At 52.0% G+C, this 14874-nt stretch overlaps 1 protein-coding gene across 3 annotated transcripts in view; it reads right to left on the bottom strand.

The window, feature by feature from the left end:
• The window catches only part of ASTN2 (astrotactin 2), a 314079-nt gene that overhangs the window by 126421 nt on the left and 172784 nt on the right, over positions 1–14874 (bottom strand). For all 3 annotated transcript variants that reach the window (XM_065035950.1, XM_065035949.1, XM_065035951.1), the window contains 2 exons: positions 8237–8403; positions 5703–5891 (listed from right to left, as the gene is read on the bottom strand). In XM_065035950.1, coding sequence (XP_064892022.1) covers positions 5703–5891; positions 8237–8403 — 356 coding nt within the window. The remainder of the gene's footprint in view (positions 1–5702; positions 5892–8236; positions 8404–14874) is intronic.

The raw sequence follows: 14874 nt of genomic DNA, 5'->3' as shown, positions 1-14874 counted from the left end.
AGCAGGGCTGATGCACGCAGGATGTAATCCTAACCTAGCTGACGGAGTGCTGTGCTAATTGCATTAGTCATTTATTCACTGAATTGATAAAACCTCAATGCTTAACCTGGCCGGCGACGATGCGCTCAAAATAAACAGCGTGTCTCTGTGCAAACTGTTGTGGGCTCTGAAAAGGGATGGATGGACTCAAGAAAGCAGCCAGGATATCCCTGACAGGGCTTCCACACAGCAGGTCTGGGAAATGGGGCCAAGAGCAGAGTATCACATCCCACAACAGCTCCAGAGAGCTGCTAAACCACTAACAACCCCTCACCTGCTCCTGAGGACATGGCCTGGGGCATTAGCTGGGCTTGGAAAGACATCATTGCTTCCAACTAGCATGTCTGAGGCTTCAGAGTTGTGAACAGGTAATAGAATTGCAGCAACAAATAATAAAAGAGAAATGAAATGGAAGGCAGCCACTGGAAAAAAGATCCATCCGTTATCCCGGCCTGAAGGGTTATAGGTAAACAAGGCGTTGGGGTGCCGGCTGGCGCCGAGCTCGCCGGCACAGGAATAATAAACAGCACAATTATAACTTCTGTGCTCGGAGGTTTCAAAGAGAAGGGGAAAAAAATATGAAAAAATCAATAGCGTTAATTTAACCAGTTACAGACGTTACATTTGTGATGCCGCGGGGGAGGCAGGATGTCCTCTCTGGGGCTGGCTGCCAGCTCCCAGCCGGGCAGCACCGGCAAAGCGCCTGGATGTGATGCTAAAAAACCCAGCTGAGCACCCATCCTGCCCCCCACCAGCACCCACAGCTGGGGGGGCACCGAGTGCAGCTCCCCCAACACAGGGGGGAGCGATGGGGTGGGGACATTTCCCAAACAGCCCCCCCCAGCAGGGCTGGCACCGAGCTGTCAGCACGCCCCGCCGTCGCCGGTTTATTAAGGGCTGAGAAGAGACGAGGGGAAGGAGTGACAGATTTAAAATTAACTTGCCAAACTCCCCATCAATATTATGACAAATCCCCGCATCGGTTCAGCGACCCGGCGTGCTGCCTGACAGCGGCACCGTGGCTGCGCGGAGGCAGAGCCGGCTGCCGGGCTGGCAGTGCCGGGGGCCAGCGGGCGTCCGTCCCTCCCCATGGCACCCCGGCCACCTCGGTGCTGCTCAGCACCACCACCAATCCATCCTTTCCTTCCCCTAAGACTGTGAAGAAGAAGCAGCCCCATTCTACAGGTGGGGATGGGAGGAACAGCATCCTCCAAGGACAGAGAGAAAGGTGTTTCCAGTTTGCAGGAATGTGCTTAGCACAGCATCTCTGCGTCTCCCAGAACTGTCCTCTCTGGTTCTGGAGAGGGGAAACCACTTGGTGTTTAGCAGGAGTTTTTTTGCAGTGAGGGAGCGCTGACAGAAATCCTCTCCCCTCTCCAGCCACCAAACCATTTTGGCTGCTTATCACAGATTCATCAAATAATTTGGGTTGGAAGGGACCTTCAAAGCTCATCTAGTCCATCCCCTACCATGAGCAGGGACATCTTCACCAGCTCAGGTTGCTCAGAGCCCCGTCCAGCCTGGCCTGGGATGTCTCCAGGGATGGTTCATCCACCACCTCTCTGGCCAAACTGGGCCAGGCTCTCACCACCCTCAGTGTGAAAAATTTCTTCCTCGTGTCTGGTCTTTATCTGCCACCAACACCCAGAAACTCCCCGGACTCACTGCATCTCCTTCTGGAGGGGGTTCAAATGGAGGCCTTGTGGGTCAGAAAGGAGCTTCCCATGTCCTGGGGCTGTGCCAAGCTGGAGCAAGAGCCGGGATGAGCGGCAGAGCCGGAGCAGGGATGGGAATGGACCCCGGGGAGGACAGACGGCTGCTCCCCGGGGAGCACCTCCCACACATCGCTCTGACATCCCGTCTGCCACGCAGTAATGATCCAGAGAGCAAAGCTGGCTCCACGGGTAAGTAAATTGGGTCTTCTCCATATTAATGGCATAAAAGCAACAGTCTGAAACTGCAAAAGGCTTTTAAACAAAAATCTCTACTCCCTCGTGGCAAAGAGACGGCACAAAACAGATAAGGAATGAACAAACAATCCATTTGGAAAATAATCCCCTGGTGACTTGGGGATGGTGCTGAGCTCAGGATCTGCCCCACCGTGACGCAACGGGGGAAAATTCCTCTAATCTAGTCTTTAGTGAGCTGGATCCACCGCTGAGCCACCCAGCTAGACCAAGAGCTGTGACTGGAATAGATCAGCTCCAATCCCATCCATTTACTACCACCACACAATGTGCTTCCAAAGATCAAAGACCCCTCCTCTGTCCCCCACCACGGTGTCCGGTGTGGCGCCACACGGCAGCAGCATCACTGCGGGAGCACTTGGATTTAAATCCTCGCAATCAAAGAGCAGCCATGACGTGGCACACTCCTCCCACCAGGAACCTTGACAATGGCTTGTCCAACAGGTCAGTCGAACACCAGTGATAATTAGCCGTTATTAAGCCACCTCAGTATGGAAAAAGCTGTCCACAGCTCGTGATGGTTTGAGCTGAGCTGCAGGGATGCTGCAGTGCTCACGTCCTGCTGGGCTGGGGCCAGCAGGATGGGGAAATGGTCTTTGGAATCAGAGCAAAGGGATGCGCAACAAGGGACAGGCTCTGCGCCACACAACGAGGTGTTGCACCAGTGCTGGTGTATATATGGAGCACATATAGTACACACGGTATGAACTGTGCTGGCTGCTGTGGATACATTGGTCACAGCAGCCGGTATTATTTCCTCCATCCTTCCCTGTGGCGTTAGTATCTCCTCAGTGATGCCGCTGAAATGTTTGGGTGCCAACTCCCTTGGATAAAATGACGTGGGTTAAAGGAGAAAACCAAAATCTGAGCCAACAACGATCAGAACCACAGGTCTGGGACCTCCAAGCTGCTCAGCTCACCCACTGCCAGCCTGGTGTGTGACATGCTCACATCACACAGCACCCTTACTCTGTGTCCTAAAGGTACCCGCTGCACATCCCTGTCCTTTCGACACCATAAAGCCATCAGTGCTACACCAGCTCAATCCCTCCAGCCCTTAGAAGGGCAGAAGCTCTAATAAGCATCACAGACCATTGGGTGGCAAAGAGACCATCCCAATGGGATGGAAATGCAGCTGTAACCGATAGACGTTGCCCAGGCCAGGGGGTGAGAGACGGCTTTTCCCAGCACAAAGCCTTCCTCCCAACACCACGCTGACATGCCTGGCGGATTGAGAATATCCTATTTATGAAAGACACTGAAGATGCGGCGACATGGGAAGCAGACACCATTCAAAGAACTGTCACATCTGCATAGCTAAAGGATCCCAGCAGTTATAAATCCCTCTAAAATACTCAGCCCCTTGTTCTGATAGCAGGTTCTTGCTCCTACTTTGCAGAAACAGGCTTTTAATCCCTGGTATTAGGCAGCTTCCTGCTATGTTTCAAATGCACCAAATTAAGGGCTTCTCTAACAGCTGGTATCTTAATGCTCAGAAAGGTTCTTGAATATCTATGAAAATCAGAGGCAAATTACATCTTTTAGTTAATAATTTCTTCTCCATTAACCTCCTCCTCTTCCCTCTTTAGGAGATGATGTAATGGTGCTTCCCTGGCACAAACCCTGACACACCGGGCAGCCTGGCCACAGGGAAGGACACTGGGCATGGGGACATGAGCCCTTCTCATCACTGCCTGGTGATTCTGGAGCCAACAGCCTATGTTCGAATGGGAAAGGGCAGCCGTGCTGACCCTCCAGGATGCCAAAAGCATTTCTGGAGCAAGATGCGCTGCCTCCCGCCAGGCTCCGAGCTCTGCCAAGCCAGCGCATCACACTCTACAGCCTGTGACCTGCAGGGATGCTTTGCAGGTTGCTCTTGTTTCAGACCCACTTTCTCCTGTGCCTCACAGCTGTTAGACGCAGGACTAGTCCTGCAGCCGGTGCTGGGCACCGAAAAGCCTGTTTGTGATGGTGACGCTGTGCAGAGGACCAGGGAGAATCGTCCCATCACTGCACATACTCTGCCATCCACCCCACAGCGTGGCAGGAGCAGTGCCAGCCCTGGGATCACTAACAACCCCCTTGGCTTTTTTTAAACCCAAAAACCTGCCAGTCAGAGCCCCAGGGAGTGCTTTGGGCTTTGAACCCTGAAAGATGCAATCCCAGTCCCTGCAAGAACCGCTCCTGGTCCAGCCTGAGACTGCCCAAACCCACCATAACCCCAGGATGCTCTTGGACAGTGTGACTTGGAGAGGCCACATCTCCCACGATAAACCAGACCCACAGGAAACCTTATGTGTTTTCCAGCTGGAATCTAGCCCTGAGGATGGGAGATGTGTTGGCTTCCCAAAGCAGCCCTTAGACCCCAACCCTAGCTGAGGCAGCAGCAAGACGATTTTCCAATCCTCTCACCTTGCAATGCAAACAAAGGACAGGCTGCAGAGAAAATTTAAGCCTCTGCAAAAAGAGGTTTGGTGCTTAGAGACTGATGGCACAAGCTGGAGCTGGACCTCATTTTGGGGAGCCCGTCTCAGTCTGGCATTTCCAGGAGATGGTCTTGGGGAGTTTTTGAAGACCTAAGATCTGCTCAGCCCACCAGCTCATGGAAAAGTTCAGCTCTGCAGCCCTGGCTCTGCTCAGATGGACACACTGATGCCTGTATCATGGGAGTGAAAGCAAAGAGGAGCCCACTGGGAAAATTGCCTTCGTGTACTGTCAGTTCTCACTTCCAGCAAAGGCTGTGGCGCTGCTGGCTCCAAGCACTCTGCTGGCTGCAGCATCCTGAGCCCCTTTGTGCTGGTGGAGCCCGTAATTCATCTGCCATCACGAGAGCAAAGGGCCAGAGTTCGCATGAACTCACAGCTAGGACGGCTTTGAATTCAGCTGGGGAAACAGTGCCCATAAAACCACTGTGGCCAGCAGTGATGAGCACCCACAACTGCAGCTACAACCAGTGGCAGCAATGAGGTCTAACATGAAAAAACCTCCTTGCCCAGGATCTGAAGGGGAGTCATGTTAGTGTGGGCTGGATCTTCTCCTGACTGCAATCACTGCTTCTGCTTTGAAATCCACAGGCCCACCTTGGCTTACACCTGATCAAAATACAGCTGCACTCAGGAGAAGTGAAGAAAAATAAATAAATCTACTCATTTTCCAGACCTGAATTCAGCAATTATCAGCAAGCTGTCCTCTGTGGGCACTGGAAGGTGAAGACCCAGCACTTCAGACCCCGCTGGGCATTTACCTTCTGTTTATTTATGTTATTTCTTGTTAGGCTATATTCACAGCTCCTCCCAGTACTGTAACTGGGGGCACTGAATAAAACCAGCTCGCAGAGGCTGGAAACACACCAAGGATGTGTTCTTCCACACTACAAAAAATTAACAGCAGAACTTGTCGCAGGATATCGTGGAGATTAAATACATCAGTGTTCAGAAAGAGATGAGGCAAGACCACTGGGAAAAGCCCATCAAAGGTGACTAAACACTCATTTGAGGAGACACAGACTGGCCCAGGATGGTTCTAAGCTGCTGCCAGCGGGAAGGTTGAGCAAGTACGAAAACGAGGGATGCTTGTCATTCTCTTTTTCTCTTCCCGTAGTGAACATGTCAAGAGATGCTGTCTCTACACCAATGGACCTTGGTCCCATCTCACCATCCCGACGTTCCCAAAACGAGGAGCAGAACCAGACCATACCTGAAAGTCATCTGGAACACCTGCCCTTGGTTGACGTGCTGGCTCCTGTTGTTGTAGCCGTGAAGCATCTCCCCAAAGAGGGTGTCGTTGAACTTGGCATCCGACTTCAGGCACTTGGGGCCCTCGCAGATGTCAGACAGCATCAGGCAGGACTTCCCATCCGGGGCCAGCTTGTACTCCTCCACGCACCTGTGGATCACAAGCTATGTCTGGTGGGCCAGGCACAGGCACAGACACTTCCCAGGCAAAGCAGAAATCCAGCTCCCACCCTTATTCCCACCCAGCAGTGCCCTCTGGCAAGGGAGCAGTTCCAGCATGGCTGCTCCTTTGCTCTTTGGTCCCACTTCCCAGCACACTGTGGGTAAGATGCACATGCTCATCTTCAAAAGACAGTAAGGGAAACTGAGGCAGGAAGCAGGGATGTGATTTAAACTCCAGACACTGGAAACATCAGTGGCATCTTTTGGAACCAAGTCCTTTGAGAGGTGGGGAATGAGCCAAGTTACAGACTATAAGGAACCACACCTGATCCTGGTTCAGGGACCATCCAAGTAGAGTTCCTGGCTTGAAACATGGTCAACTCTAAACCAAGGAATTAAAGAACTAAAGGAATTAGAGGGTAGAGAGCAAAAGTGTGATGGGAGCAGCTGAGGGACCTGGGGGGTTCAGCTGGAGAACAGGAGCTGAGGGGAGACCTTCTGATCTCTGAACTGCCTGAAAGGAGCTTGGAGCCAGGGGGGTCGGGCTCTGCTCCCCAGGAACAAGCACCAGGAGCAGAGGAAACGGCCTCAAGTTGCACCAGGGGAGGTTGAGGTTGGATCTGGAGAACAATTTCTTTCCCAAGGGGCTGTCGAGCATTGGAACAGGCTGCCCAGGGCAGTGCTGGAGTCACCATCCCTGGAGGGTTGGACAGATGGAGATGATGTTCTCAGAGACATGGGGTAGTCCCAGGGGTGGGTTAATGGTTGGACTCAATGATCTTGAGGGTCTTTTCCAACCAAAATGATTCTCTGATACTATATGTGTCCATCCTGCCTCCACTCCTCCCTTTCTCCTTCCTCTGGTCTTTTCCCCAGCGTTTGTTCTCCCAGCTGCCCGTCCCCGCAGCCGCAGTGCTCTGCTCACACCAGCCCCGCTCCCCGGGCTCTCTCCCCTCTCCCATTCCTCTGCTGCGTTTTACTGCTGCACACCAAACTCCCAGCCGCCTGTCGCACTTTTGCTTTGCCTGTTCCCAAAAAGGAAAAAAGGGAAATATTCTCTGTCCTTGGGGTTGAAAGACTGAAATGCAGATCCCTTGTGTGGGTGTGGATGGAGACTATGTAATTTCCCAATATTTTCTAGACCTTCCCCAGAAAGGTTGCTTGTGCCTCAGTGGATTCCTAACCCCTTTTGCAGGCAAGGTGGAGGAAACATGCTGTCTCCTAGTGACTAAAGCACTCTGTGCTGCTAAACAATAATAAGAAAAGAAGATGGGAGAAAACAACAACAAAAACAAACACAAAAACCAGCAAAAGGGGATTAAAAAAGAAGAGAGAAGCTGACATGGGCAGAGCTCTGTGGGCTGAATGAGGTCTCTGCTGCATCTGCAGCATCGGGACATGATGGATGCTCTTCAGAGTTACCGTAAGGAATTTGTGGGCATTTCCTTCCCCAAAGGGCCCCTCTCCCCGCTCCTTCGCCCTAATCCTTCCCACAGGGATATGAAGTAGGTTCTTGCATGTGCCCCAGAGCGTGAACCAGCCAAGAGATGGGATCTGCAGAGCACAGGGCCGGGTGGGCAATGCCCGGCTGCAGCTGTGCAGCATAAAGCCAGATAATCACTGAGCTCCTTTTAGAACATACTGCAGCCGGGGAGATTTTCCTGAGAGAAAATGCTAAATTGCGTAGGATTATAGGATCCTGGCCAAAATCAGGGATGAAACTCTATTTTAAGAGAGGCACAGAGGAGGAAAAAAAAATTAAAAGTAGTATTTTTTTAAACAAATCCTCCACTTTCCCCCTCCAACACAGAATGTACAATTTTTGGGTACCTTTTGGTGAGTCACAGATCAAGCTGTACCATCACACGGTGGGAGAGAGGAGGAAGGTGCATCTGCTCACATTGCTCCTCGCCTTCCCATACGATTTTGCCCGCAGGCAAGCCAGGTGCCTCCATTCCCTGCTGGAAGTCAGCTCCATAAATAGAATTTTTCTTGGGCGTTCAGCTCCCTTGCTGGGCACACTGGTTTGGGGACAGGTGGCAGAGGAGGGTTGGCAAGGATGGAAAAGGGCATGGGTTATTGTTTGAAATGAGGAAGACATTTTTTATGCTGAGGGTGGTGAGAGCCTGGCCCAGGTTGCCCAGAGAGATGGTGGATGAACCATCCCTGGAGACATCCCAGGCCAGGCTGGACGGGGCTCTGAGCAACCTGAGCTGGTGAAGATGTCCCTGCTCATGGCAGGGGTGGCACTCGGGGAGCTGGGAAGGTCCTTTTGACCCAAACCGTTCTGTGATTCTCTGATTTACTGCCAGTGAGAGCGTTGAGGCAACTCACCCGCAGAACATGAAGATGGTGCTGGACGAGGGGTCATGGGGCAGAGGGAGGGTCTGCTGGAGACAGAGCTGCTCACAGCCGCCGTTGAAGCCATCTGAGCAGTCGATCCCTTTGGAGTAGTCGTAACAACCGGTGCCATCCTTCATGGGCCGGAGGTCCTCAGGGCACTGCAGAGAGAGAGGGGACATGGTAAGGTCACCCGTGGGTCCCCACCTATGCTGGAGCCACAGCCCGGGGGTGCCCTCCCAGAGCAGAAAGCACCCACGAGCCAGTTGTGCTGCTGAACTCTGCTACAGGAGATGAGTGCATCCCAAGTGATGGATGGGGCAGTCCAGAGGCTGGGGAAGGGACAAGGACCACAGAGCAAGGAGCTGATCTGCTGCAAAAGCCACACTCCCCATCCTCCCTCTGGAGGAGAGTGAAACCCTCAAGGCTGCAAAATTACACAGTGAGAAAGCCTCAAGCCAGCGTGGGGCAAAGCGCAACAACCCACTCCGTAACGTGCTGGAGAAGTTCTCTGCATTTGTTCCCCATTTCTCTTGAGATGCTGAGAAATCTGATGTAACCCAAAACCAACCATCTCAACACCTGAGACCAACCACCTCAACCCAGGCCAGTGAGCGTGGCCTTGGCATCATCTCCAAAAGCATCTCGCTGTCTCCCTGGGGAGGAGGCAGCTGTGGGCAGGACCAGCCCATGGTGCAGGCAGGACCTGGGGAGGAGAGAATCCCAGTCCCGCGCTCATCAGAACAGCTTTCCACAGCCGAGGGAACCATGCTGATCCACACAAGCTGGGGATCTGGCTCTGGGTTTTAATTTCAGTTCCCCAGCTGGCTTTCCTTGTCCCAAAAGATAAAAGCCAGCAGGCGGCAAATGCCATCAATAAATTGTCACCCAGATTAAAGCGCTCTTCTATTCCACTTGCGTTATTTATCCCTTTTTGCCAAACATGCATGCACACAAACAACAACAAAAAGGCCAGTCCTTGAAAAAATAAATAAATCTTGCCTAGCAGCAGCTCGCAATTAAAAATGCATTATGGAATTTCTTGAAGATGAGTCAGACTGGAGCTTGTAGAGGTAGTGATGAAGGCAGGTTATAAATGGCCTCTGTCAAGCAGAAGAAAGGTTATAAAACTGCTATACCTCGTGCTTAAAAAAGAAAATCAATTTTTCCCTGTGAGCAAAATGCTGTACATATTAATAAAAGTTCAGGAGATCCTGGACCCCTGTCACATGCAGGGTCCCGATGGGCAGTCAAGCCCTGCTCACTCTTCGCTACTCAAGAAGCAACTTGCCCACAGGGGACATCAGGAAGATGCTCCAGGGAGTCACGGCCCATCCGAGTTTCTCTCCACTTTTTAGAAACCCGTTTTCCAGCATCAAAGCTGCTTCTGCCCCACCTGACGTCCCTCAGACACCTGGCTGGCTCTGGTGCCCTCATCTCCACACCTTCCTTGCACGCACTGGGTAAGGTGAGAAGGGAAGGCAAGGGAAGACTGCAGGGCACGCGACTTTTCTAGCCAAAGGATATCAGCAGCAAAGGGCTCTGGAATAAGATGCTGCCTGTCTCTGTAGAGCGGGCAGGACACGGGCAGGGTGCAGGCAGGACCTGGACACAAAGCAGCAAAAGACACAGGAGCAGGAAGCTTTCTAGCTGCATATACAGAATAAATATGAAGGAGAAGAGGACACTTAGAACAATCTGTGCTTTTCACTGCCGAGCTGCCTGGGAAACAGGATCAGGATAAGCGTGTTTGTGAATCCACAAATACAACACTTGTCTCCTGCGGTCTCCTCCGCGTCTGCCGGCTCCGCTGTAAGAATAAGAGCTGTGCAAATTGGCAGAAAGGCATCTCCCTGGAGGGCAGGGAGGGCTGACTGCAAACAGCATCCTCCGCTCCACGGCACCGCATCCGCACACCGAGGGGACGGGGAGGTCTGGGACTCTGCTCAAGTCCCCTCTGGAGCTCCCAGGGACCTTTCAGGGTGCTGAAGGCAACTGGATGGGACCTTCAGCCAGTAGAAGCTACAGAATCCCAGCCAGGGGATCAGTCACGGCTTTTCTGAGCTGTCACTTGGGACTCTTGTCCTGGAACTGATCTGTGTGCTGAGCTCAGCATCCTCCCCAGCCCCGGGTTAGCAGGTCACCAAAGCCTTGCCTCCCTTAGCCCCACTCTGCTCTGGGCCACCCTTGGGATACCCCTCCAGTTTGGCTTTGATCAACAGAAAACATGTTTATTTTCCATTTGTCATTAGGCATCCTAACATGGGTGAATTACAAGCAAATAGCGCAGCACAAAACCTGCACAAGTAAAGCACTCCCTCCCTCCGCACCCCTCGGCTCTCCAGCCACCTGTAGTGCTGCAGCAAGGAGCTCCCCAGGGACAGAAAGCTTCGGCAGCCAACACACGAACACGGGAGATGTCCCCACTTTGCGGGGATGAAGACGCCAGGGACAGCGAGCGCTGCAATTAGTGCCAGCCAGCAAAACAAACAGGCAGAAGCAATGCCAGCCTCGCCGAGCGGTTTGCAGGCATGAAGAGCTAAATGGAGCAAATACTGAGCACAATAAAACTTTACTACAGATTTTGTTGCCCCTGGAGCAGAGGGGATTTGCAATTGGGATGTCCCATCCACAGATCAGAGCAAGGGGGGAAAACTAAAGCCCATTTGGGTGCAACAAAGTCCTTATAGTTCTTCTCATAGTTCAGAAATGCCCCAGGTAAAAGCCAGCTCATGCTAATCCCGACTCCCTGGGCTGGGCTGAAGGGTTGGTCTGGGCTCCTGGGTGGGCTCACAAACCCATCGCTTGCTCTGCACTTGCTGAGATTTTATAAAGGTCCAGATCTGTTATTGCTGACATTGATTTGTCTGGCTCGGGCAGCAGAGAACCAATAATTACGGTGAGTTTTAATCAATCTCCCATCAATTCAGCTGCAGTTCAATTTGCGATCTGCCTTGGCAGTGACACAGGATGGGGGCTGTGTCAGAAAATGATTAGAAAATCAATAAGCAACTCAGCCAATAACTCTGTCTGGGCAATCACGGGTGACACGTCCTTCCCCAATGGGAGGAAAGCTGGCGAGACGAGGTGTCCCCGCAGCCCCCGGCCAACCCCCTCTACACACCTCTCGTCCAGATATGGGATGGATCCATTTATCCAGGGAGGCATAGGGATCCTACAAACTGTTAGTCAGCTCTTCAAAAGAAAAAGCTGTTTGTGGTTTACCACGGTAGACCTACACTGCTTGGGAACTCACTTCGAACTCCCTGACCATCCTTCATCCACAGATCTGACAAGCAAAAATATCTCAGAGCTTGGGAAGAGCGTTTAGTACTTAATCCATGCTATGGAGAGGAAGAGGAAGGTAGGGGGAGATTCTTAAGCTCTTGGTCTGCTCTGAAAAGCCACGGAGAAGCCGTTACCATACAAATGTAATTCCACTGCCTTGCAAATCCACTCCATCTACGCAGGAGTGAATCGGTTTCTCTGTGATGACGGCTAGCCCTGAAAATTGCTCTTGGGATTGGAAAAGAAAACTTACTCCCTTATCTTCTTCTGCATTAGCACTGATAATATAGATCCTGCGGGCTAAAGGTGACCCACAGCTACACCACCCCGGCCCTGCTGCTGCCGATGGGTTTGCGAAGGGGGAACAGCCGGCAGCTCTGTGAGGTTCGGCTGTCGGCACAGATGGACACCGGCTCATTCCCTCCTTGTCACACCGGGCGGAACACCCAGGGCTTTAATTTTATCATTGCAGTCAGCAAACAGACTCCAAGTATGCACAGGGAATGGATATGCTGAATAAGAAAGTGCTATTTTTACCTGATTTTTGGAGAGACGGGTTGTTTTTTTTTTTCGCCTTCTAAATGACATCTCCAAGGTGACACAGAGAGGCAGAGCTGGTAGGAGATGGTGCCACATGCCAGCTGCCACCCCTGGGAGGTCACCAGAGCCCGCCTTGCCAATGCATGGGGCTGTGGTTTGGGATTAAACGGGATGCTCACGCCCACCACTGTCACCCCAGCACAGTGTGTGACAGCAGGTGGCTCCTGCCACCAGGACATGGCACAGTTCCTCCACCCATCACCACCATCCTCAGCACAGCCAGAACAAATGCAATGGGAGGAGGATCATCTCCATGGGGAAAGAAAGCATCCCCAAAAACCTGCACAAGACAGTGTCTTTGGAAAATAAGTATCTGCACAAGTCCCTGTTCGCATTAGTGAGCAAAGGGTTCTTTTCTTTCCTTTCCCCTTTACAAAGCTCATTAGCAGGGAGACGGGTGAGGGGGTCACTGGAAACAAAATCTGAGTCTCGTTACAGACAAGGATCACCCAGACGAAAGAACATCAGCTCTGCATTCAAGCTGTCTGCTCGGGCTTCTCCACTCAGCTCCTCTCTTCTGTTATTAGGTTTAAAAAAAGAATATTTAATAAAGTGTTTCTGTAGAGAGTAAACTGCCATTTTTATTATTCTGGTCTGTTTTCTCAACAATAGCAGCCTTTTTGTCAGAGATAAAAGCCCAGACTTCTCCCGTGCTGGGGTGTCAGAGGTGATGCTCTGGGCTCCTCAAAACCGCACAGGGAAGCCGCCAGGAACCCCCAGCTCCTGGTACCTCTCGGGTACCACACACCCATGGCTGGATAAGACCCTGTCCCCATCCCCGGTGCATCCCCAATAGAAAGGGCTGGGGGCTCAGCCCCGCGGAGGCACCGAGCGCAGCACCCAAAGGCCCTAAGGACCACTCTTCATTCAGAGGCATCCTCACTCCTCACCAAGGAACCTCTTCAGCTTGAGACAAAAACATTAATCTGAGGCACTGCTGAGGTACAAGCAAGTGCCAGCATTTTAATGAGCTCTGAACTATGCACTGGCATGGATTTGATTTGCTCGTTGGAGCTCAGAAATGATACAAATGCAGTAAACTCCTCTGTGTCCTTATACACACATATATTTGGATAACTTTGGCTTATTCTGCCTTCGCTTTCTAAGTCCAGAAGGGCCCCAGTGAGCAACGCTCCTCATCAGCTGCAGGACCAGAGTCTGGCTGCACACAGCCCTGTCTCTACAGGTGAGATTTATCCCCCCTGTCCTATTATTCTGGTAAAATGGGCCAAAAAGCCACTTGCTAAAGCACCTACTGGCTCCAGGCAGTCTCCTTCCACCCCTGTCTCATCTCCTCGGGGCAGTGATGTCCACACCACCACGCCAGCAGACCCCCCCAAAACACCCCACTGCCAGGGAGCATCCTTCCCACAGGAATAACACAACTGTTTGCTGAAATAACAGTCATTATCTTCCCATTTCGCTCCCCCCCCAACCCTTTCCCCTGCTTCCTTTTCCCTTTCAAGATCATCAATCATTATTTTAGCCTCAGAAAATCAAACCCATCTGTCTTCCAGGCTCCCGAGCACATGATGCAATAGCTCCTGCTCCTCGGCTCGGTCCCCCCATGACAGTGGGGCTGGGGGCTCCACAGAGGAATCTGAAGCTCTGGGCAATAAGGCAGCATCTCCTCACCTCTGGTCCCCGCACAGCTCTCACATGGACCCTCTGAGGCAAGTCAAGTCACTACGTATATGTTTTTTGCACCTCAATTCAAAGTGGAATGGACTTGTTTCAAGCAGCTGCTGGGATGCTATGTACACAGATGTAACCGTTCAGAGCTCCCGGAGCAAGGAAATCAAGCTAGTGGAAACCCTCCAGCTGCTTTCCTTCCAGAAGCCACCAACAGCCCATTTTGGGGTGCGCCGGCATCTCCTGCCCATGAGCCGCAGCGGAGGCTGGAACCCCCATAAACCTTCGGGAGACCAGAAATTCAACTCCTGCCCCACCTGACACCCAGGGTACAGCCCAGCCACAACACTCCACACCAAATACTATGGCCCACACCAAACCCAAAGACCCAAACCAGCTGGTTGACCCAGCATCCCAGTCTGTTGGGGAGGAGAGGGGCAAGGGCTGGTGCCCACCAAGTCCTATACGGAACCACCACTGAAAACGCCAACACTGGAGAAAATGGGGCTTTTAACACCCAAACTACTTCTGGCAGAGACCTCCAGCTCACCTCGGTACTTCCTGAACTGTTCCACTTGCTTTTAAACTTGCCTATCGATGACTGACATGGTGCAAACCCACTTTTGCAGCACTGAAAGCAAAGGCAGGTGGGGGGCTCCCATCTGCCCCCCATTCCCTGCCACAGCCAGCCACCGACCCCAGCGGCTTCTGCCACCCTTTGCTCATCTCTCTTCCTTAAATCCCATTTTTATCACACGTCGTTACCTGGCTTAATGAGATAAATCCGAAACCGCAGGCGCCCCGGAGGGGGTTTGCTGCTGAGCTCGGGGGCTTCTGCTTCCAACCATGACCTGCAGAAGGAGTCATCTTCTGCTTCAAGGAGCCAGCTAAACTTTAAAGGGATTAGAAGAGAACAGTTTCCTCTCCATCGCCCTCCCTTGCGTGTGCATGTAACATAATTAGCTAGGTGCCTCATAAGGCAGGGACGGATGAGTTTTTATTTTTCAATGAACAATTGTCTGTCAGAAAAAAAATGCAGATTTGATGAAGCTTAAGTGCTTTGTGGGATTCCATCAATTACATCTCAAAATTCATCAGGAAATTAGAAGAGC

This window comes from Columba livia, chromosome 19 (genome assembly GCF_036013475.1).
Source record: "Columba livia isolate bColLiv1 breed racing homer chromosome 19, bColLiv1.pat.W.v2, whole genome shotgun sequence".
NCBI classification, from domain to species: domain Eukaryota; kingdom Metazoa; phylum Chordata; class Aves; order Columbiformes; family Columbidae; genus Columba; species Columba livia.
This window is presented reverse-complemented; position numbering and strand designations above follow the sequence as displayed.